Source organism: Coturnix japonica, chromosome 2, assembly GCF_054131305.1.
Source record: "Coturnix japonica strain WE chromosome 2, WE-NBRP24, whole genome shotgun sequence".
Taxonomy (NCBI): Eukaryota; Metazoa; Chordata; class Aves; order Galliformes; family Phasianidae; genus Coturnix; species Coturnix japonica.
Window position 1 is genome coordinate 93,050,438 of NC_140664.1, and position 25,118 is coordinate 93,075,555.

Genomic DNA, 25,118 nt, shown 5'->3' on the forward strand with positions numbered 1-25,118 from the left:
CCTGTGACTCAGTTATTCTTGAATTGGTCTAATTTTGCCTGAGAAAACTATGTAGAAACTTGCCAATTGCTCATACGCCTCAACAGATGCAATTTTAACCAGCTCAGTCCTCTTTTGGAGTGCACTCTTACAAGTGCAGAAACAGTCATTTCTTCTCATTTTTATGTTATTTTCATTTTGGCTGGGTTTGAAGGAAAGACGTGTCACTTATAAATTAGCTTATTATAGCCTTGTGCTGAGTTCATATGGAGAGTATCACTGATATAAATTAAGTTCCTTCATTATTTTAAATTGTAGTCTTAACCAAGGAGCTACAAGCTAAGTACACAATTATATACTCATAATAATATGACTCTGACCAAAAGGCAGTGAGGACACCAAGATGCTGAGTGAGCCATAGCGCCAAGTAACAACAAAAATCCTTTGTACAGTCATTTTCCCAGCCAGCCTCCTCAAAGCCTGAAGAATACCATTTACATCAACCATTTACATCAACACCATTTACACTGAAGGATGGGTTCTGCTTAGGAAAGCCTCATGAAATGAGAGTTATTCACTCAAAGAAAAGAGGACTGATAGCAACAAGATGTAGGTCATGTGTTGAAGAACAGATTAGGGATGGTCTGTTTGCTAATGTCATCCAGCCAGCGGCCATTCCCTCCCTCTGCATTACAAAATACATTTAGTATTTGCCATCGGTATGAATGCTGTTTAATATTATGTATGGACTGGATTTGCAAAGGATGGCTTTTCCAGAGGCACAGGATTTGTTAGCTTGTCTTCATTATATTTAGAAGTATGATAGACAGTCATCAATATATACTGTATTGTGGCATAGGTTAAGACATCCAACACACTTGTTATTGTGGTAGGTGAAGAAATTCTTCATTCTAAGTCCCCATTTTATCAGCATTATGAGGCATTTCTAATTTGTGAGGTCTCATATCTATACACACAAATAATGTTCTTAAAATACAGCTCATTAAAAAGAATTGCAAATGGACTCAGCTGATGAAGAACTGCATCTTGCCACACCACCATACATTTAATGAAGAAGACAACAGAACCTGGGCTCAGATTTTACAGATGCTAGGCCTTAACTACTGCTGAGTTTGAGCAATGCAAGGCAGATGATTAAAACAAGAGCCCACGCTCTCACAGGCTCATTGCCCACTAAAAGAAGAAGAAGGGGAAGAACCTGCCTGCCCGTTTCCTTCCACCTGCTTCCCATCAAGCAGAATTTACCTATGCAAGTGCTTATACACCCAACAAGGGGATTGCATAGCCTCCATGCACTAATCTCCCTGTAAGACATCCTGCCCTCTGGGTCTGCTCCAGCCCAAGGGAATAGCCTGGAGCAAAGGAAGTAGAGGCCTGTTTGGTTTGCATGACCTACTCCTTTATGACAAGGAGGCTAAAAATAATTTCCTTGGGATCTTTCCATTGATTCTGACTTGAAGATGCTGCAAATACAAATACAAGAAATATAAATATTCAGACACCACTCGCAGATCCACTTCCAAGTAATGTGAATGAGGGAGGAAATAGAAAGTGCTTACAAGGTGGTGGTGGGGATGATTATGTATGTATCCAAATTACCAGTATTAAAAACAAGGAAAGAAAAGAATAGCCTAAACCTGAGGAAAGCTCAGCTGCAATGCACTGCAACCACAGCGTATTTCACAGACAAATCTATGAGGAAATATATCCTCAAATTCTCTAACTGGCTTGTCAGTAGTCACTGTTGCCTTCACTGCTTATTCAGCACAACATCAATAATATAATGATTTGTTTTCTCCTAAGCAGTTACACATATCACCAAAAGATTTCCTGGCATTTATAAGTATGCTTTGAGACACTGTGATCTTGAAAGAGAAGGCTTACATGCATCCGCCTATCAATCATGGGCACCTTTTAATTAGGGTGAAAGAAACGCCTGCTGTGTTAAGCAAGACACTCAGAGGTTGGTTATCCCTCTCTGTCACTACATAAGTCCAAAGCCATCTTGCGTAAGGGCATGTTGCAGGGATGAGAAGAACTTGGTACCACAGTATATCTCATCTCATACTGAGGGAAGGGATTAGCCAATTGTTCATCAGTCACGTTAAAGAGCTAAGAGTGCAGGGATCTCCAGCATTCTGCATCAGTTTATATGGAGGTATTAAATTTACATATAGAGAATATGGAATGGTACATAGCAGGTAACAGGGAAGGCTGATTATCTGTGGTCCTCCAGAAAGATGTGCTGTGCAGTTGCCTTGGGGGAGGAAAGAAATGGCTTCTTGGGGCACTGGGTCATGTCTAGTCTGTCCTGGCCTGTAAGAGTGCCAGCCAGATTTCTTTTTTCCTCCTTCAGTAAAATAAATAAATAAATAAAATAAAGAGAGAGAGAGAAAAAAAAAAAAGTAAGTTTTTTGGATGAGATCAAACCAGATTTCCTGTCAAAATGGGAGACTTCAATCACATTTATAGGTGGTGACCAAAATTATATTCTTATGCATTTTTGTACTGGCATACGGACATGATATGTTTCCCTTTTCATTATCAGTCAACTTCGTGATTCAGTAAAATCCAGAGGAATCAGGTTCACCCACTTCCCCTTCTGTTTTAGGAGATATTTGCATCTTAGGACAAACAAATTTCTAAGAGGTATAACTGTAATGCTAAGAGGAGGAAATGAAGAAAGGTCTCCTGTTTCTTTGACCAAGTTGCACAAGAACCACTTCATTACCAAGGGCAGGCACGGTCACTGGGGAAGAGAAAAGTGGGAAGCTCAAAAGCAGGAAGAGTTGCTGTCAGGGACACAATCATGCATTGCCATGTGGCAACAGGAGGAAATGACTGAATAGGCATCTCATCAGATTGGTGACATAAGAAACATTTGAGGTGACTAGACCAAGATGCGATCAGCAAAAGTGCACAGAGGCTCAGGCATCCCTCTGCTAGAAAGCAAGTCCTGAGTCAGAGGGAGGTCAGGTGGTCCAAGCAATGATCTGCAGGCTAGGAGGCTGATTTGAAGACAACAGAGATAGTGTGGGTAGGCCAGACAATAGCTAGGACAAGAGTATTTGAAGAGTGGAAAGACAAAGAAAGGACAAATCATAGAGTGGTTTGAGTTGGAAGAGACTTTTAAGGTCATCCAGTTCCAACACTCTGCTGTAGGCAGGGATACCTCCTGCTAGACTAGGTTGCTCAAAGCCCCATCCAGCCTGGCCTTGAATGCCTCCTGGAAGGGAGCATTCACAGCATCACTTAGCAACCCATTCCAATATCTCACCACGCTCAATAAATAATTTCTTCCTGATATCTACTCTAAATTTACTCTCTTCCAGTTTAAAGCCATTTCCCCTTGTCCCATTGGTACCTGCCTGTATAAAAAGTCCCTCCCCAGCTTTCCTATAGGTCCCCCTCAGGTACTTATAGATCATGTGAGGCAGAACAAACAGCATGGCTAAGATCATTGCGTGTACTTACAGTGCTTAATGATTGCTCAAAAAAGTTGTGGGCAAAATAAGAGTCCACAGCCTGAGACCCTTGCAGTCTGGTCAGAGGCACTGCAGTGCACTTGACATGAGCAAGGAGTGGAAGGCTAAGTAATGAGCTGCAACAGGGACAGCACAAACTAATCAGCATAGAGATGAGATTGTTACAGTTTCTGCCTTGCCAGCAGCGGGGGACACTAAGAGCTGGAAGGGCACAGAACCAGGACAGCTGACCTAAACTGTCCAAAGAGATGTTCCATGCTATCATATGGCATCTCGCTGAACAACAAAACGAGGACAGTTGGCAGGGGGTGGGTGCTGCTACTGCTCAGGGACTGGCTGAGCATCAGTCAGCAGGTGGTGAGCAATTGCTCATTTTCTATATTGTTTTCCTTTCTTTTCTGTCCTATTAAACTGCCTTTATTTCAACCCATGACTTTCTCTCCCACTGCACTGGGGCTAGTGAGCAAACAGCTGCTCTGCCTGCCGAGTTAAACCAAAACAAGGTTATGGAAGAGTGTCCCAAGAGAATGGACAAAACATTTCCACTTATGACACCTGGACAGAATGCTATGTACAGCTGGGAGATGAATGAGGGGGTGTCTCCCTAGAGGAGTTCATAAACTGTTTCATGTAGCTGAAGAAACACAGACTGAGTCTCAGCAAGGGCCGTGCAGAACAGATGCAAACATCTGAGCACTGGTCACAAGTGTCAGCCTTTGCAAACGTCATTTAATATGTCCACAGAAAAAGCAGAATGACAACTGCTGTCATATAAAAACCTCATTACACCGGTGATACATTGCTAGACAGGAGTTTTCATAATTACCAAGAGCCTTTTAAAAGTTCAATTTCTGCTGTATGAAGCATAGGCCTGGGAACATACTCTAATTTCCAGATAGAGATATGGGGTTGATGCTTTGCTGTCTTGCTTCCTAGTAAATCATTTGATACCATTAAGTCTGTAATGCAATTCTATGTCCCAGCACTACATCATGCTTGCTTTACAGCAATTCAAAAGACAACACAGAACTCAAAGTAGCTGATATCTATTCCTTTCTTATCTACAATAAAACTATTGAAGCAAACTAAATATCAGTCATCTCAGTGATTTTAAGCCAGGAAGTCCATTGGGGTCATCACTGATTATACAGGAGTTAGATCAAGATCAGCTCTCTGGGCAAAGTTATTGATTTCCTCACCCTATTTTAGATCCCTTACTCTTATTCCTCATTGTCCACAGTACAGTCATGATCAGCATTAATACGTACAAAAGATAGGGCAGGAAGAGGGACTTTCCTCACACCTATCACAGTAAAATCCTATTGGCATTAAAGTGAATTGCAGTAAGGAATTTTCCAAAACATGTTCTCTGTTGAACAAACTTTCATTATTGCACCTTCCAGCATAATCTACCAATAAATACATTTCTCGTGGACTTGATATATGATACACATGTTCTTTTCCCTACAGCAATTTGCTTAGAATTCCAGGAACTGATATTCCAGAAATGACCAAATGGTCCCACAATACTTAGGATGCCTTAGAGGACTTGAATATATTTGCTTTGGAAAAGATAAGATAAATAGAATAGATAAAGTTTGCCATCTAGAGGAACTATTCAGAAATCCACTCTTTTCTTCTTTTTCTTTTCTTTTCTTTTCTTTTCTTTTCTTTTCTTTTCTTTTCTTTTCTTTTCTTTTCTTTTCTTTTCTTTTCTTTTCTTTTCTTTTCTTTTCTTTTCTTTTCTTCCCTTCCCTTCCCTTCCCTTCCCTTCCCTTCCCTTCCCTTCCCTTCCCTTCCCTTCCCTTCCCTTCCCTTCCCTTCCCTTCCCTTCCCTTCCCTTCCCTTCCCTTCCCTTCCCTTCCCTTCCCTTCCCTTCCCTTCCCTTCCCTTCCCTTCCCTTCCCTTCCCTTCCCTTCCCTTCCCTTCCCTTCCCTTCCCTTCCCTTCCCTTTTTTCCTTTTTTTTTTTTTTTTTTTTTTTCTTCCCCTACTTAATCTGTTTAATGCATTTTGGCATTGATCATAATTAGTCAACCAACTGAAGAGATTTCAATAAGCTGACTAGGAGATCCAGCTTCAGTTCGTTCTTTGTGCCATTCAGCTTCTTCCTCTTTTCCCACCCTGCAAGAGGACCCCTGCTCCATCCTGCCACTACAAACATTCTACTGCCATGTCCTGTTCCCACCACTCTCTGTACAGTGAATAGAACAGACAGCAGTGGTGGGACTCCTGCACCATGGCATTTTGATGAAGGGTTATCCAGAGGATGGACAAAGTGCTAAGCCCAAAGGTCTCCTTGATCCTAAGTTGTTCTGCAGTCCCATGAAGCCCTTGGGGATGCTTCCTAAAGAAGAAATACCAGCAGCATCTCTTCTGTAGAGCTTACCATTTCAAATACCAACATGAAAGCTTGGGGATCAGTTCCCTTGCTTCAAGGGGTTTAAACATAAATCTCTCCTGATTCCAGGAAAATCCCTATTCTTTCTCTCTGAAAAAAGCAAAACCTTTAGAGGATGGCAAAAGACAAGAAAGCCCTCCCTTGTTCACCTTTGGATAAATGAAAGTAACTGTTAAGTCCTGTCCCCTGTTTACACCTTTTTATGTCAAATAGGATAGTTAAAAAACAAACAAACAAACAAACAATAAGAAAACAACATATAAGCAGCTTTCAGAGCCAGGTTTGAAACATGATAGGTCCTAGGCCTAGTGGAGTTTATATATCTTAGCCAAGATCCCAAGGTATGAGTCCTGAGCAACCCTTTGAAGCAGGTTGCTTGGAAAACTGGGCTGTGAGGAGCCAGGCTACACAGCCTAGCACACTCCCTGTGGGGCTGCCACCTTCTCTCACCAGAGAGAGAGAAGCATCTTTCTCACCTCCCGGAGGGGCTGCAAGCAGGCTGAGCTCCAGCTGTCAGCTAAGAAGAGCGACAAACCTCTGCACGTGGTTGAGAAGGGCGGAGGTCAGCAAAGAAGAGCCACAGATAAAACAACAGGTCATGGAGTAATTACTTCAATCTGGAGCATAGGAACAGAAAGAGATCTAGGCTACAGGGAACTGAAACAGCCTGAAAAATGCAGTTAATGAAGCAGGAGTAAGATGATACAGTTCTGGTAACCCTGAGATGAGAAGTAATGGCCTCAAGTTGCACCATGGGAAGTTCAGTTTGGGCATAAGGAAAAATTTCCTTCTCCAAAGTGTTCAAGTATTAGAACCAGAGAAGTGGTGGAGTCACTGTCCCTGGAGATGTTCAGGGAATGTGGATTTGTGGCACTGACAGACACAGGTTAGTGGATGTGGTGATGGGTTGATGGTTGGACTTGATATCAGAGATCTCTTCCAACCAAAATGATTCTATGATTTTATGATTCTGAATCCCACGTTTGTGATGGGAGTGACTCAGTAGCTGTAGTAGTAGTAATGTGTATAGGACAGAGTGAAAAAAAAGTGATCATGATGTGCAGGCAGGAATGCACCCAGGCAGCAAGGCCACAGGGAATCGGGTCTACTGATCCTCAGGTCAAAGAAAGCTGCCCTGGCTCTGCACAATGCAGCCAAGGCTTCTGTGCCACTTACCCTTGTCAAACATGCCAAGCAATTCCCAGGTACTTTCTCTTGCATCAGCGTGTATTAGGTAAGCAGAAACATGGCACAGTGATGCAATTATTTGGCTTAGCACAGCGCTAGGCACATCGTTGACACTGTGTGTTAAAGTGCTTCAGTTTGAGACCTTAGCCTCTGCCTCAAGCACAGATGCTTCAAAGAGATTATGAGAAGAATGAGTACCACTCTTGTTTCACTAGATGGAAAGTAATATCTCTTACCAGCTTCAGACCTGGCAAGCTAAACGATTAAACAGAATTTCACGTGAATTTCAGCAGGCAGGACTTAGTCCAATTAAGCAAATAGCACTGTCCTACTTCTTTTGAAATCAAAAAGAGCTTTGCCATTTACAGAAAACAAAAATTATTCATCCTGCTTTTGCTTTTTGATGGGAACACTAATTTCAGAGGGTTCACGTCTCTGAGAAAGACAAAAAGTTACAGTCAATGAGAGGTGAACGCGACCAATCATGAGCTGACATCTGTCAGGCCAGTTGTGAGATGATCATCAGTTCAAGGATACTTCTGAGTTCACTTTTAGGGTTTGGTGTCATTAACACTCTAAAGCCAGATTTTTAGCATTGTGATGTTCCTCCTCAGGACCTATGTTTAGCTTCTGAATTACCCCTCCTTTGGGCTGGGAAATTGGCAACAATTAGATGAGTCGTCTCCAGCTCAGTGCTGGCCTGATATGTCACCTACCCTTCTGTACCCTATTGTTTCATCATACCGCACTCCTCCTAAGGAGACTTGTTTATATTTCTTTCATGTTTCATACTGTTTCCTGCTTCACTGAGATTAATGATGAAAGAAAGCGTAGTGCTTCTAATTGATCCTCTTCAGGTGACATTATCTCCTGCAAGAGCATCAATCAGTGGTGGTAAACATATGTTTGACAAGAGTTTTCCTTTTCATATGCCACCTTGGAAATTTTAAGAACAGCTGAAGCTCTGCTGTTAAAGGATGAGCAATACAAGAATGAGAAGTAACAAGTACAGGGAGGATGGCAATGGAAATCTCTCAGATCTCTGATGACGTGGTAGTGATTATAACATCCAATTGATCAGACTGGCAAAACCTCTTCATTGAGAGCTGCCATTTGCACGCTAGCCTACACGTGTATAAGTCTCTGGGCACAGTGTGGTTCAGGCAATCTTCAGCAGCCTGTGAGTATGACCGTGTCAGCACATGGAAGACAGAAGTTCCCATTTTCAGCTATTTAAGAAAAGAGCAAAAAGGAGCAATCATGAGTCCTTGGCCCAGCCCAGGGTGCATCAGCTACTTGGAAGACACAAGAACACAGAGAATAGCTCTGAAGCTGACTGTGGCCTCAGTGACCATTCTTATGCAGAAGCAGAGTCCATTTTGGCCCTTAAATCAAAGTACTGCTGTTCTCTAGACCAGGTGTAAAATGATGGTGGCTTTGCGGCCCCAGCAAACAAACGTTTTTGGCTCTACAACCTCTTCTCAAAACAGAAAAACCAAAAAAAAACACAACCAAACAAACCCATCCTACTGATTCTAATTCTTCATCGCCTTGAAATCCATGTAGGTTATTCATCACATGAGCAGTGGGATTTCAGAAGGCTACGGAGAGAGTATTTTCTGCTCCCATGAGATTATGGTTTTCATACATGGGTTGCACTGTGACAAGCAAATATGCAAGGAAGAATAAAATGAGATTGCTCAAGTGTTCAGCTGTTAATTCATTCCAATAATTGCCTGAAAATCTCCTTGACCTATTCTTCCTGATTCACACCTTCAAAAAACTGGGCATACTGAAACGAAGATGCTTCAGTTACATTCAGCTTTCTGAATATCAAGAAGATTCATTTAGAATATACTAGGGGAAACAAACATGATTACCTCCAGACTTCTAGAGGAAACTGGAGTTTACCCAGCAGTTTAATTCTACTCATGACTTCATTAGGCCCAAGACTTCAACCAGATTCCAGTTTTGTGAAGAATGTATTAAGAAACCATCAAACAGAACGACAGCAGCAAAAACCCTTTGCCCTGGTTGAGTCAAAAAGGGAATCAACCAGCAAGCCAGTGGTAACAGGTTCATAACCTGAACTCAGTATCAATATAACATTTCATTTAAAACAAACTTCAGAGCCAGTCTTTGAAGAGCAGAAGTGGATGTGTTGCAGCCAGGTCTCTACATCCAATCATCTAACACTACAACATTTTGATTCCACTTGCCGGGAAATAGCATCTGCTTGAGCTCAGTGCTATTGCATAGGATGTGATTTGTTGATCTGTCTCATATCAGTATTCCTGCATTCAACAAAAGGTATTTGAAATCATCACTCTTTTGACTGAGTGGTTTAAGGGCACAGTTGCCTCAAGGTGTGGGAAAGAAAGAAGACTGAGCTAGAGTCTTCTCAAAGGAAACCAGCAAAAGGGTAAGAGGCAATGGTCAGAAATCAATTTTCTGAAAGAATCTAGAAAAAATGTCTTTACTGGGAGGAAGGAAAAATAAAGGAATAGGTTGCCCAGAAAAGATACAGCCCTAAGCAAACCAATCTACCCCTGAAGCTAGAAACCTTCAAACAAAACTTCATATTCTTTCTAGAATGAGTTTTGATCTTTTTGCCTGCAGAGAATGCTGTAGACAGCAAAAAAACCCACATCTGTTATTTCACCGCTTTCGAACACTTGCTGTCTGATACCACTGTCTTGTTTGTTTCTCTACCTGTTCCTTGTGGCATAAAGCTTCTTGTCAGAGACCTCGGAAGATAACCACACACACAAAGGAAAATTTCACAATATGGACATTTTCTGAGAGATGTGTATGTTAAAGGAACTGCTTTCCAGCAACATTCCTCTCCACAGATAACATAAGGACTGATTCTACACAGCCCCTCTAATTCTGCATTTTTGTGTGCTTGAAGCCTGCTTCTGCCTGCACAGACAGCAGCCATTTTGTTGTCCTACTGTGGTTCTGACACAAAAGAATCATAGAATTACTCAGGTTGGAAAAGACCTCAAAGATCATCAGGTCCAACCGCAGCCTAACCATAGTACCCTAACTCTAACAACCCTCTGCTAAACCATATCTCTGAGCACCACATCCAATCAGCTCTTAAACACATCCAGGGATGGTGACTCAACCACCTCCCTGGGGAGCCTATTGCAGTGTTTAACTACCCTTTCTGTAAAGAAGTGTTTTCTAACGACCAACTTAAACTTACCTTGGCACAACTTGAGGCCATCTCCCCTCATCCTGTCACCTGTCACCAGTGAGAAGAGACCTGTCCCACAAGGGATCTTTTGATCCCTCAAAAAAAGGTATGTGCTCTTTTTAGAGGTGACTTTCCAGGACTAAAGTTAAAGTGTTACAGAAAGTTCAGCTTCTTGTGCTTGAAAATAGGTACATGAGTGATGTACCTGAGTGTTCCCAAGCCACGCCTCATTCCTGTAGCTTAGTTCTTTTTTTCTACTTTTCTAGGCAGTCATAGTAATTGCTGAGGAACTCTACAGCTTTATACAGGTACTGACTGACAGATAAGCCAACACAGACGAGAACTTTATCTTTTCAACTATTTTTAATCATTTGCTCTGCAAATCCCAGCCAGAGTACTTTTATCTAGATGGGACACTTACATTGAAAAGCAGCAGAAAGCATGAGGTAGGTTCAAATATGGAACGTACAGGTTATCTAGTATGAGTTAATGTTGATGTCCAGGTTAGCACCGTGCTGAATAGTTTCTGGTTCATGCCTGGAATAGATAGGCTTACAGCAGAAACTGGGATTAACATAGAACTGCACCTAATTATAGGCTGTGTGTGTGCCAAGCAAAGTAAGTGGTTCTACTTTTGAAATTGGTGTCATTTCAAACTCACCATGAAACAGCTCTATTAAGACTATACTATCAACCATCAGCAATACATCTACACCTTAATTATCTACCAGCAGCACTGTATCAGCCAATTCTTGTGTGTTTTCTAAGCAAAATCCCCCACTTTTTCATGCTGTGTCATAATTTCTGGGTATCAGAGAAATCTCTGAGCAATTCTTGTTGTCAAGGGTCTGTGTTTGCTTTGAGGGAGCCACTCCCAATGCAGGGCACTTGCCTTTCTCCACTGAGAGCAACCCACAGATGCCATCACACTGAGCTGACATGAAAGAAACAGAGGCATCTTAAGTGGCACCTTGCTTAAGAGGCACCTCTTTTTCAATGATTTGTTCTGGGGTGTTCCCATCTCTTCTTATGAAGCTCCATGCTGTGCTGGGGTGTTGATGGCTCGAGAAAGGACACATGCCTGCGGAGCTCATAGGCTCACACACTCAGCAAAGGGAAGGTGTGCCTGGCTATCTTCTCCCTTCTTCTGAGTCCATGTTTGTCGAGGTGGCTGCCTCACTATGGATGTGTAATCACTGAGACAGCAACACACATCTTTCAGCTCCACAGGATCCACCCACCTACTGGGTTACAGTCACTCTCACCCAGTGAGTCCAGCAATGCCTCCACACAGAGCTGAGCATCTCATGAGCTCAAAGGGAAAGAATGCAAGCACCGCTGATCACACGCCAAGTACTATCAGTATTTTATTGGTCTGATTGCCAAGAAAGTTAGGAAAGAGTCCGAAGAAGAAATGCAGAGCATAATTCCCATAATTTATCGATGACAATCAATATTTTTCACATTCAATTTGTACATGATTTTGACAGGAGGTTGAACAAAATTTATTACCACATTTTGAAGGATGCTGTTGAAAATGTGTAAATCGTAATGTGCCTGAGTTATCATAATATTCATATCACTGAACACATTTCAGAGGCTTCTTCTAAGAATGCTGATTTCTGTCCAGCTGATTCCATTCTGATTCCAGCCTCTTGGCTATTATTAGAACTCGTAATAATCATCACTCTTGCCTTGAGATCGGAGGAGTTAAGTCCCACAGAATATGGAATGTGTCTGAATAATTTATTGCAAGGAAATACAAGCTTCAAATATGTAGAAGACTTTCTACATATAGCACTCTCAAAATACTGTATTCAGCACATTTCTCATCCATAGAAAGTAAATATGTATCTGCAATTAGTCAAAAGATTTAATTTTGCAGCAATGAGAGAATTTTAGAGTCTGCATTAATATGGAACTGTATTTTTTTATACATACTCTGAACATTGAGCAGTGACTCCCTTACAGAACATAATATTCCTATATAATATACACAGTGTTTTTAAGTGTTTATGTACTTCTCACTCGTGCAGTACTTTGGTTTGTATGATGCTACAATTTTCCTTTCTTTGAATTTATCTTTTTTTTTTTCACACTCAGGGAGGGATGTTATTTCTGCAAAACCTCCAGTGCCATTTAAACATGACTACTCCTGCTTATAGATTTTCCACAAAGTATTCACACCGAGAAGAATTCATCTTCATTGATGGAAAGACTGGTGGTGACGCTCCACTTAACAGAAGGGAAATATTATTCTTCACTCAGATGAAAGATGCCTCATGCCTCTTCCATCAATCAGAAGCATTGTGACATTTCCCGTCACCGCAGCACAAAGATGTTCATTCTGGGAAATGCGCAGAATATACTAATGAGGATGTTCAGACATCAGAGGAAATATTTTTCTCCCTGTAAAATGTCAGAGTTATTCTTGATCTAATATTACTGGGCCACAAAGAAAAAAAGTGTAATTGCTTGTAAATAATAAGTCAGAAGGACCAAGCATGACATTTTAAAAGTTCAAATCTTCTCATCCTCAGTCATCATACTTTGCATTAAGGCTATTTACAAACAGTATTTGTCATATCACTGTGTACCGAAGTGCCTTATTTTGTAGTCAATGCAATGACAAGTAAAACAGAGCTCTGAGGTTTGCTTTCAATTTCCTCTACTAACTTCTGTGCCATTCTAAACAAATGACGTGGCAGTGAGGTGAAGAGGACGAAGTAAAGCACCAGGGATCACCTGAAGGTCAATATACAGCAGGTCTCCTCATTAAATTTGCCAGAGTTGCACTGGGTTTCTATCCAACAAAACAAAGTTCTGCATTACAGAAGGGCAAAGTGTGAAACAGTTAAGAGAGTCAGATACCAGGAAACTGCTTTTCAAGGTTCCAAAAAGCCAGCTCATTACAACATCACATAATTGACTACTAGGCAGATAAAACCTCTGGTTTTCAAAGCAGACATCAAGGAGCATGGCTTGGGTTCAGAAGCAGAAGGCACAACTCTTAAAACTGATCCTCAGTTTACATACATATAAAACACTTCTCTCTTTCCATGTGTTTTATGGCGGGTTGTAAGAAACAGATAGCGTCTCTTCTCATTTCCATTACAAAGCTCTGCCGAGAAACTAATAACAGTCTGTTCCAGCTGAAGTGAGTAAAACCTGCTCTTCAAAAGAACCAGAAAAAAAAAAAAGAGAGAGAGAGAAATAAAAGAAAAAAGACCGTCTACCTTCTGAATTCTGATTCACACACTGAGCAAAGCATTTCCCTTTTCCCACTTTATGGTGCTCTGAGATGATCGCTCCCTTTTCAGACCGACTGACCAAATCCATCACAAAGCTGCTTTCTCCCCTCTAGGGCTGCACACAGGCAGCTCAAAGATTGCTTCAGCCAGAAGCACTTTCACACAGTTGGAGCCAAAACCACCTCAAGGAACGCCTAAATCATACTGGATGGGAGTCCTGACAGTGCTTTTAATGGGGCCCAAATTTCCCTTCCAAATTGGCAATAAAGTGGCCAATGCAGGAGATTTTCCTTTTCCAGGAGGACTTCCTGGTAGCATGACACTGCCATGTGTCCGGTTGGACCCATGCTGGGGGTCATAAAACACCCGGCCTCAGTATGTTTAATCTTGCAATACACTGACTTCCTATGTTTTCTTTTTCTTTCCTTATTTATCTATCCATTTATTTATTTATTTAATGTGTCGCTTTATTTTTTTACTTATTTCCTCCATATCTGATGTATCAGGTGAAGCCCCAGTAAAGAACTCAAAAACCTTCTAAGAAGGATATTATCAAATACCCAGGAATGAGCACCAGGACTAAGAATAAAGAATAGTTTGACCTATTCAGGATGGAAGGGCATTTCGACTTTCATGAATTCCTTGAGTTGATGATGTTCCAATATTTTGGCTATTTGATATTGCTGATTATAAGCAAAGTTTGTATAGAAATGCCCAAATTAGTTGAGAAATTTGTAATTAGAAAATAAATGTCTCAGCATCGACAAATACATAAGGAAGCAAGTGAATGGGAAGTCATCACCTAAAATGGATCAGATGTAAAAGTGTCAAGTGGGAATGAGAAAAAGATGTTCAGATCAAATGGATTAAATTGCTTCATTGAGCTCCGTGCCCTTCTGGTATTCCAAGACACCTTTTCCCAGGAGGATGACACATATTTCCCAATGCTCATTCCCACTGCTTCTGTGCTCTCAGACTGTCCTAGCATCACAGTGAAAAGCTGAAAGGACTGTGGCTCTCTCACCATTCTTCTGCTATCCCCTCCCCACCCATGCTGTTCACAAAGCACAGCCTGTGTCTTCTCTCCCAAACATGGTTTTGACAAAGCAGCATAAGGAAGTAGCGGGGTATTTTGGTGTTTACTTTCTTTCGTTGAGATGTGGGTTTCTGACAACACTGTTGGACTTGTTTTGGGAGTCATCCACTACTAAGACTTGATCAAGCCTGTTGCATCCTGAAGCAATTGAGCAAAATAGAGTTATGGCTGCTGTAACCTAATCACAAGCAAAAACATGTAGGTGAGGTGTAATTATCAAGAGTACCGCCATCTGATAATGTTTGTTGTAAGCAGAAAATTAAGACTGAAACCAGAAGCAAATGTGTGAATGATTTTTCTTTCTTTTTGAATTACTGACTGGTGACTTGTTTTTTAACTTGCATATGCATCTCTTTTCCGCCAGGAAATTTATCCTGAACATTTTTCTTCACTGAATGTTGGGCGTTGAATTTCTGTATTCTCCTTCAACACTGGAAGTACTTCAGATCCAACTGATAAAATATCTGGAAAGGATGAGCGCAAGGGCTGGTTCATCAGGTATATGCCAAAGTTTGTCTGAAAAAAGCAAAATAGTAATTGAGATGAGACTCATGCTAAAGTAATCAGATCTATAGAGGATCTCACAAGCCAGATATGTTTCGAAAAACAATATTGCTTTAATAATAAGGACGTATGTGTGATCTTATTATAATTAAGATTATTTTAACTAATTAACTATAATAGACTGGTAAACAAGAGCTAACCTCATGCCACTGAAGAAGAATACCTTCAGTAAGTGGATAAATAACATAGTATTTCATCATGGATCCCATAGTATTGTATATGTAATTCACACTCAATTAATGACTCTTCTGTCTTCCTGACAGATATAGTTAATCCATTTTCACAAATAATGGCTAGATAGCACCCAGAAGACATATATGTTCAAGCAGTGAGGAAAACTTTTGCATTTCCTACCATGAATTATTCACTTTTTAACAGAACTTGGTCTAACCTTGATGAATTTCCCTTTGTTTGTTTTTATCACTATTTTAGTGTATTTTACAGAAAATATTCTGAATGTTTGTTCTATTAGGACTGCCACTTGTGATGCCATCTTACATTAACATTAGAAATACTAAGGAAAGTATCCTCATATTGCTGAATAATAAAGAAGAAAGAAGCAGGATAACTACTTAACCTACCAATAAGACCTTGCAGGCACTGAAAACCTGATCTGAGCTTCTGCACTCTTATGTATGGTCTTAATTTTAAGCACATTAGATGTTAGAATTAGAGCAGTCAACAGCTGGTTCTGACATAGGAATGTCACAGCAAGACATTTGGTGTGTTTCTATGGTCTTGTTCTTTACCTACATAAATGTGCAGCAAGAAATAGTCTTTCAAACTCAGGATGACATTTGAGAAGAATTAGAAACAATAAGAAAACAATTACAATGTAAAATAAAAAGTAAATGAATGCTGAAGATTAAATTCAAAACTGATTTGTAGACTTCTGAATATCTTTGTTCTTGAAACTGAAGAAGTTGGAAAGCCAACATATATTTTCTTGTCAGTTTTTTACAGGTTTGAATAAGAAGTATTTGACTTTGGTAGGCTACAGCTGAGGTATTTGATTACCAGTCACTCACAAGTGTAAATGAAATAAAAAAGCAAACATGATCCATTTGGTACGTCTGAACAAATACATTTTTAAAGCAAAACTCTATCATCCTTCTCCATGACCTGATTACATTTATTGCCATTGTTCAGATCGATGATCCCAAAACTGAGGGAATTACATTTACAGGAGGTTTAGAAAAATATACTAGGTAAAAGGAATTGCAACAAATTAAAGATAACCAAATGTATTAGCTGAATCTAAGGGTGCGTATTTGATAGATGTAAAATGAAAGTTCTTGTACTGTGTAATTAAATAAAGATACAGAAATGAGGTAACATGAAACAGCTCTTAGTCTTTGAAGAATTATTGAGATTTAAGGCCAAGGCTTACTTTCAAGTAACAGTGATGCTATAAATCAGAGAACTATCCAAACATTCCTTCAGCATGGCTCTCTTTTCATTAGAAATCCTGAACACTATGATAGCTCCCAGATAGATAATTTTTGGCTATTTCCACTATTCCTCCACTGTGTGGGTACTCCACATATATGTGGAATGAGTTGAGTCTGATCAGTCCTATGCTACTAATGATGCTTTCTGGATACCGGTGTCTGCCCACACCGGTGGATGTAGGGTAGATCCTATGGTCAGTGTTCCAGAACACAATGCTAAGGTATGACTGCAACACAGCAGGGTCCCAACCCAACAGGACAGTGACTGGATTGGAACAACCACAACACTGACATGTTAAGTCAGTAACAATTTCATCTAAAATCTTGAAGTATGTATTATCCTGTTCTTGCTTTTCTCTTTGTTGTTGATGTGCTGTGGTTTCTCTATGGGCATAAATGATGTCTTTTTCATCCTTGTGTTTAACAGCCTGGATTTAATTTCCTAATGTAAAGATGACAGTTGCTATAATTTAATTGCCGTAAAAGATTAGGTAATCATAGAACAAATATTGTAAAATGGATATTAGTCAATTCTACAGTACTTCTCAAACAGGAAAGATTGTTTAACATCGGTGTTAATCAACTAACTTCACACACGGGAATTTTCAACATGTACTTATGGCACTGGTATTCTGACTTATCTTAAAGCAAGACTAAAATACATCTTGGCAGACTGTTCACTATGGGTAATTTGCTTCATTTCTGTTGCTCTGAATCATTTAACCAGATTTTTTTTTTCTTTTTTTCTTTTTCTTTTTCTTTTTTTTCTTAAAGCAATTTAAACCCTCTGTGATTATTTGAGAAAAGACAGAGGTAGATATATTTTATCTACCACAGTCCTTAAATACTATTCTATTGATGGACATCTGTATTTTTCTACTCTGACCAGGCATCTGAGTCTTAGGACTTCTAAGCCTGGATGATGCCTGAGGAGTTTTCAAGGTGATACTGATACTGATGGTATACTTATTTCATTATTAGGCCTACTCAGATGAGCGTATTCCTGTAATATCACTTGCATTGCTGCAATCTTTATTCTCTGAATGACCGGAATTTAGCTTGTGATTATCAGAAATGGATTTTGTATCTTTTAAGAACATTTCCTTGCTTTTCTAGCAATTACAAATATTGACTTAGCAAAAAAACAAACCCGAGCAACCAAAACAATAACAACAACAAACAATCACAAAAAATGTGCATCCTGCCTTTTGGACTCTGTTTTAAGAAAAAAGACAAAATTGTCCATTCTTCAATTTCAGTGCTGAAAAGAGACTTTCAGACCCAGAGATTACAGCTTGCAGAGTCATTATGATGAACTGCATAATGCCTCTGTGTTTTCACTACCCTCTCCTGACTTCAAGGGCATCCATTCTGCACACAGCATCCCCAGAGCAGATGGTCAGACTGTGAGCTGTGCTGCTCTGTCCATACAGGTGGCAGTAGGGGCCTGTTGCTCTTAAACTTCATGTAAAGCTGTCCCATCAGTAAAACTGCAACACTTCACTGCTGGAATAAAAAGATAAAACATTCTTGCCAACAGTGAATCATATGATAGTCATCACACCCACTGAAAGGAGAAGTTATGAAATGCTGTCATCCTTGCATGTTGATTCAAATACATTTACTGGAGCAACAATAAAAATATGCACTTCTTGGATATTTACTGGTTGAGAAATTTCCTGGGTACAGCATCTCCTTTTGTAGGATGAAATGTGAGGTGCTACACCTGACACAAGCTGTGATGTGATGCCCTTAAGATACAGCTCCTAAGCAATTGGTTAATTCAGACTAGCATCTGCTGGGGAAAGTGCCCTGCTAGAAGGTTTAATGAGCACAGAAATGATACGGCATGCAAACACTTAGCCTTGGATGGATGAGCTCTGGATTTTGCCCCTGGATGTACAGGATGTACCTCTCAGCTGCTTTCTATTAACAGATAAATTTATGTTCACTTCTGTTCATTCATATAAGATAACCTCCCTCTCACACAAAGATGTGGAAGATGCCATGATTAAACCTGATTTATCTATCTATCTATCTATCTATCTATCTATCTATCTATCTATCTATCTATCATCTATCTAATCTATTTTTAATGTAAAGATATTCTTTTAGCTCTGGATTCACCAAAGCTCATTTGTAAAGTCTTACACAACAGGGGAGTGGAAGCACTTACTTTTGACATGCTGATTTTTCATATTGGAAAGAAAGGACGGCTTTAACTTGGTAGCCAAAAAGAAAACCAAACACCTTTTTTTTACTGAAAATACCCGGACAGCAGAAGTTTCTACAAGAACTGATCTTTTTTTTTGCTCTCTACCTTAAATAAATGAATTTCCCAGTTCAGCCACCCCTGAGAGTAGAGAACCATATTATTTCAGAGGTCTGCTAATTTTGTACATCAGTCAGTGTTTGCAAGCATTCCTGATCTGGACAGAAAGCACTGCACAATGCAAAGCTAAATGATGCATCAGATAAGAGATTTCACTTGCTCTCCTTGCTGAGGTTTCAGCAAGCAGTCCAAAGGACCTGTATGTAATTCTGCAGGGATGGAAGCTCTCCCAGGCTCAGTGACATATATAAAAGGGGATCAACAGCCCAGAGGAAAAAAACACAAATATTTTAGTGTAGAAAGGTGTATACAACCATAATGGATTTCTCCGTATACTTACGCTGAGGCAGACTGCTAATGCTATTCCCTTTGCTACCCTGACAGCAAGTCCTAGTTCATAGCACTGCTGAAAATCTACCCACAAGGCTTACACTATTGTTAGCATTAAAGTGCATCTGAAAAACACAGAGGATAGGCAAGAATTCAGTGTTCTCTCCTCTCTGCCTGTGTTCCTTTTGCATCAGGTGGTGACGCATGTGAAACAGTATGTGGCTATTTTTATAGCATTTGCTTAATGCTATTATCTAGCCTTTTGGAGCCTCCTGCCGTAACAGTGAGCTCTGGCACAGAAGGAAAGCTTGTTTTCTTCCTTCTCAGTCCAAAATTACAGAAGGAATTCTTAATGAATGTTTCTTCAGAACCGACGGCAGCAGAATTTGAGTTTGCTTTGCAGAGGTCACTGCATTTTATTTCAAGCAATGCAAAAGAAGGTTTGGTAGAAAGTAGTTGGCTGGGCTTCATCGCTGTGCTGTTTGCTTATTAGGAAACATGCAAACTACTTGTGTGGCTAATTACAGTATGTGGTTCTGACTTTCAGCAATAATCCATCCATGCAGAGCCTCAATATTTCAGCTTGGAGCAGCATCTGCTCAGAGTCTCAGAGGAGTGGAGAAAAATAGCATTTCAGAAATAAATATTAACCCACCTCTTACAAACATTTCTTTATGTTGTTCTTGAAGTTACCTTAACATTTTGGGTATTAAGTAACTATAACAGCTTTTCAAAACTATTAGTTACCCTAGTACTAGGAAATTAGCTTAAATCGTACTTGCTGCATTTGTTTGTTGTAGTTCTGTGTTACTGACAGCTGAGAACAAGCACTGCTAAATTCCTTCACTGAATCTGTGTTTAATGACAAAAAATATCTAAAGAGATGTCTGGTAGATGAACTCTCAACAGAAAAGCATTTGCTACAGACATAAGTCACCAAGGGATTAGCTCTGCAATTTAGCAAAGCCACAGGAACTCCCTCCCAACCATGCACTGTGCAAGGTTTAGATGAACGTTCTCTGCCAGCTCTGCCTATCACACTGCAGATGCCACAGTCCTCAGGTGCTGCTGACTGATAAGCAGCTGGTGACCATCACCCCACAGATGACTTGGAGGAGGGGTGGGCTATGATGTCTTCACGAACCCATTCAGTTCAGATTACTTCACTTGGCTGTCAGGCATACCCAGAAGACTTGGCCTTATGCAGAGCAGGGCATGTTCACAAGAGTCCTTCTGCCAACAATGCTGAGAGTAATCTTTGGCTGAAAGCTGGGAAAAATAAAAAGCTGATGGCCTTGTTCACTGCAGTGTGGATATCTTTGCATAACTGAGAGAAGGGAAGCACTGCTCTGCTGTGAATAGCAGCATGGTGCTCTGCAGCCCCTTGCCATGTCCTGCTCCTTTTATTTGATGCCAGGCTCTCAAGAGGCTGGGTTTCTTTCTTTGCCTTAATTCTGTATGAATGAGTCCTGTGGTTCTAGGACAAGGAAGTCTTTGCATTGCCAAAGTTAATCAGAACCAAAGAGAAGTTAATCTCTGCTGTGGGAAACACACAGAAGATGCTGTGCCTCTCCTGAGGAGCTGTGTCTTTGAGGTGTCATTGCCACATAAAGAGGTCACCAAACACAGATTAACATTCTACATTGGCTGTCAATTATAATCTACCAAAACCCACATAGGAGAGAAAACCCTCCCTGCCCCATGTGGCAGCTGGATAGCATCCCAACCCAGAAAGTGTTCTAGATGTTCCAGCTGTGCTTCACCATTACCTGGAGAGGTCTCACTCTTAGGCTACCCACTACAATCAGGTTTTCATCCCACAAGCAACATACACCCTCTCAGAGGGTGGTGAGGCGCTGCCCAGAGAAACTGTGATGCTCCATCCCTGGAGACGTTCAATGCCAGATTGCATGGGGCTCTATGCAGCCTGAGCTGGTGGGGGGCAGCCCTGTCCATGGCAGCAGGTTGGAACTAGATAGTCTTCAAGGTCCTTCACAACCCAAGCCAAGATTCTATGATATGTGCTGCAGCAACCTGGATGCCAGCCTGCTGTGTAGCCCCAAGCTGTCTCAGGCCAGTGAGAAGCAGTGCCAGCAGGCAGCTCGACCTGCTCGCCCCTCCCCACCTCACTCTGCACCAGGCAGCTGGCTCCAGGATGGAGCTGGCAGGGCTATTCCCCAAGGATAACACTCATTGAACATGTTGCTCTTTGTTTGCTTGGTGAGTCACTGAGACAAATCGATTTTGTTTTGTTTTGTTTTTAAACAAAAAATGCATTATTTGTAACTTGTTTGTGCTCTGTTTGGGTGAATAATTTGCAACCTGTTCGTTATTTCTCTGTCTCCATGCCGTGCACAGTCTCTGGTGTCTGGTTGCTATTGGCGAGGCTATTGGCGCTGACTGCCTTCCCTTTTACAGAAGCTTAACATCAATCAGTGAATTCAGAGTAAGGATTTTCAGCTAAAAAATGCTTCCGAGACTTGTGAAGCTTTTGGGATGCCAAACTGTCTAGCCATTGTCTGAGCACTCTCTGTTCCAAGAAGTAATACAACCTGAGGAAACCCAACAACTCCAAACCAGTGTCTGTGTTTCTAACCTATACCTCACTCACTTTCCCGATCAGTCACTCTCCACTTGGATTATATTCACGTCTGCTCTGGGTTTCCCAAGCCTTTTTCTCTCTGCATGAGTAATGTTTAGTCTCAAGAGCTAATTGTATTGTCACAAGCACTTTGTGATTTTTCTGCACATTTCTCTTCTGGAATGACATCAACACATTGTCTCATATTTTTCAAGACCAAAACAAACATGTTGTAAAGCGGTACATACTGAATAAAAGCAAGCACAGTGAAAAACAATGCACATTAGTAGCCATGTTTCTGATTAAAAGAGACTTTGAGCATTTTTTGGAAATAAGCCATATCATATCTGGCTTGTGAGTCCATCCTCTTTTGACTGAAAAAACAAATGATAATGATTAGCTGAAGAACTTAACAGTGAGTATTCTCTCAGCAGGTATTCCACTATGCGTGCAATGCGCTACATCTTTCTGTGCAGCTCTTACAGAGCAATGTACTGACCTTTTTTCCCCTGGCAGCAGACAGAGATTGCAGAAATTCTTTGTTTCGTTCCCCAGACTGTTGATCAATGCAGATTACTTGACATCTGGTACACGGACCCACAACCTGAAATTTCCGTTAAAGAAGGGTCACTGCTATATCAAAACAGTACACTATGGAACAGTACAAGCTGACAGACAGCATAATCCTGTAAAAACATGTCTTCCACATAATTTTTCTTTGTTCTTTTAGGCTTTAATTATGTAAGGGGTCAGTCCTGCTCACCTCATGTAGGTACATTTTAAAGGTCTTGCTGAATTTTTAGTTCCTTTTTTCTTTTATTTTCCTTTCTTTTTAAGGAAAACTTTCCAAGAGAAATAAAAACATCATATTTGTATTTCTCAATGGCTTGACTTCATCTGTGAGCTGGCAGGAGTACTTGTCCAAAGAAGAACTGAGTTTAAAATTAAGCCGAGTGCTCAGGATTTACCCAGAAGACTTTTTTTTTTTTCATTTCATTTTTTTGAACATAGGAAGCTCCATACAAACAGGCAGAAGAATTCTCTACAGTAAGGGAGTGACACAGCACTGGAACAGGTTGCCCAGAGAGGTTGTGGAGTCTCCTTCCATGGAGATACTCAAGACCCACCTGGACACTTGCCTGTGTGACCTGTTGGAGGGAATCTGCTTTAGCAGAGAGGTTAGACACAATCTCTTGAGGTCCTTTCCAGGGCCTGCAATTCTGTGACTCTTTGATTATCTTGGAGCTAAACTAACTGGGTTTGGTTTGCATTGTTTCTGTGCAGTTGAAATACACAATATCTCATACACTTTCTTATACGTATGGAAACTGTAGATAAACAGAATGTAAAATGTGAATTTTCACAAATCTGTCATCAGAAAGGATACTGAGATCCACAAGTCTAACATCATATATAATACAGAGCACTGTTCCTAAAGTTAATTTCTGTTTGACATAGGGTGCATTTTTAGGGTGGACAAAAAATTCACCATTAATTGCTTCTTCTAGAAGATTAAAATGAAGAAGAGCTTTGCTTACTACTGTATGCCAAGCTTTAGCAAAGCTCTGAATGTTAGAAAATAACTGTTCCTTAAAATAATAAGTTTTCTCATTTTGTATAATTTGTTATAAAATTTGAATAGGGCAAATAATTTAACCTTACACTGCAAATATTTCTATGTGTTGTTCTGAAGTGCAATTTTATTTCTTTGAGATACACCTAGAACTGTAAGTACAACTATTCAGTGTAGCCATTAAAACCATACATTTGGTTCCACTTTTTCACACAACGATTTGCAACAATTTTAATATTTGGTTAAAAGAAAAACAACACGAGATAAGAAAATATTTTACCCCACTTTGCTTTGTTTAACACTGTATTCTATTGTGTTTCTGGCATCAAAGACCTGAAGAAATTTTTCTTCAATTTTCTTCAGCTCACTTTGCAGCTTACTGATCAAAGTACACATAAGAAAAGAGAAGTCATATTTTCCACCCTTACTGAAAAAATAGCCTTTCCATTTCTTAGAGTATGCTGACTAGAAACAATTAGGAATGATTTCTATCTCAGCTTCTAGATCTGGCCTTAGCACTTCTCTTATTCACATCCTTCATTATCATCCCTTAGCAAACAGTGAATTGCTCTTTCACATCCTTGGCAATGCATTTACAAATATATATTTCACATCTAAGAATGAGATAAATTCAATACAACATGTAACAAATATATTCATCTTTTCTCTAGGTTTCATGTGTAGCTTCTTCGTGGACCTTTGCTTACAGTTTTTCTTAAAAGTATTTCCTTGCCAGCAAAGTCTGACTTGTTAGCATTCCTTACAGCTCAAAGCACATCACACTGTGAGGTATGATACGAAGCATAATGTAAAAAAACAACCTTATCTAAGGCTAGACTTAGAAACACGTATTGAATGGAGATTAAGACGTATACACCAGAGGGCAATAGGCAGTGATCACTCACTGGTATTCATGTTCAGGCTTCCGGCAATCAGTACGATGACTGATGATTAGCAATCTGAGACTGCTTTTAGATTATCATAGTTAAGAGCAGCTGGTATTCTCTTGTTACGTGCTTGCTCAATATTTGCTGCAATCCCCACCTTAAAACAGTGATTATTTTTGCCTCAGCTGGATGGAGATGGGAAATGTTATGAATTATGAAATTTGAAAAAAAGAAATACATCAAAACCACTCAATCACTTTGCAGCATGTTAGCCAGGGGTCACAGCATGGGTTTTGTTAGCACTTTGTAAATTTCACCTGCACAAGTTGTGCTGCCCATGTTCAAGTCAAAGATTTCCAAGAACTGCTAAATCTCCAGCTTTGTGACAGAATAAGACTTTAAACAGTGGAGATGAGTTTGCACCTGAAATCGCAGAGAACCTATTGAGATCTCAGCCCACTCTTCTTCTTCAAAGGATTCTGGAGCACTGATGACAATGTTGGCACGGAAACGTCGGATTAATTCCTCTATTTCCAATGGCTCTTTCAATCTGTATCTCAGGGTTCACAATGAAAGAGAAAAGGTAAGCTTAATTAATGGGTTCTGCAATAGTCCTCCACTAGATTTTTGTGCTGTAAGAAGCTAGTGGCTAATAGAATTCATCAAATGTTTTTTTCCAGAATAACTTGGATCAAGTTTTATTACAAAGGCAATAAAAGAGGCACAAAGTATTCTATTATAACTTGCAATCAACTAAGTGGCTTCTTCAGAGCTGTAAC

At 40.2% G+C, this 25,118-nt stretch overlaps 1 protein-coding gene across 7 annotated transcripts in view; it reads right to left on the bottom strand.

The window, feature by feature from the left end:
- Positions 1–11,628: 11,628 nt before the first annotated feature.
- The window catches only part of MOCOS (molybdenum cofactor sulfurase), a 203,749-nt gene continuing 190,259 nt past the window's right edge, over positions 11,629–25,118 (bottom strand). For 5 of the 7 annotated variants that reach the window (XR_014942899.1, XM_085538097.1, XM_015854272.3 and 2 more), the window contains 3 exons: positions 24,763–24,895; positions 22,379–22,483; positions 11,629–15,137 (listed from right to left, as the gene is read on the bottom strand). Coding sequence is in view for 5 of the 7 variants with exons in the window: in XM_085538097.1 (XP_085394223.1) it covers positions 14,991–15,137; positions 22,379–22,483; positions 24,763–24,895 (385 nt within the window). In the remaining 2 variants the exon portion in view is untranslated. The remainder of the gene's footprint in view (positions 15,138–22,378; positions 22,484–24,762; positions 24,896–25,118) is intronic. The other 2 variants (XR_014942898.1, XM_015854273.3) reach the window with 1 other exon arrangement.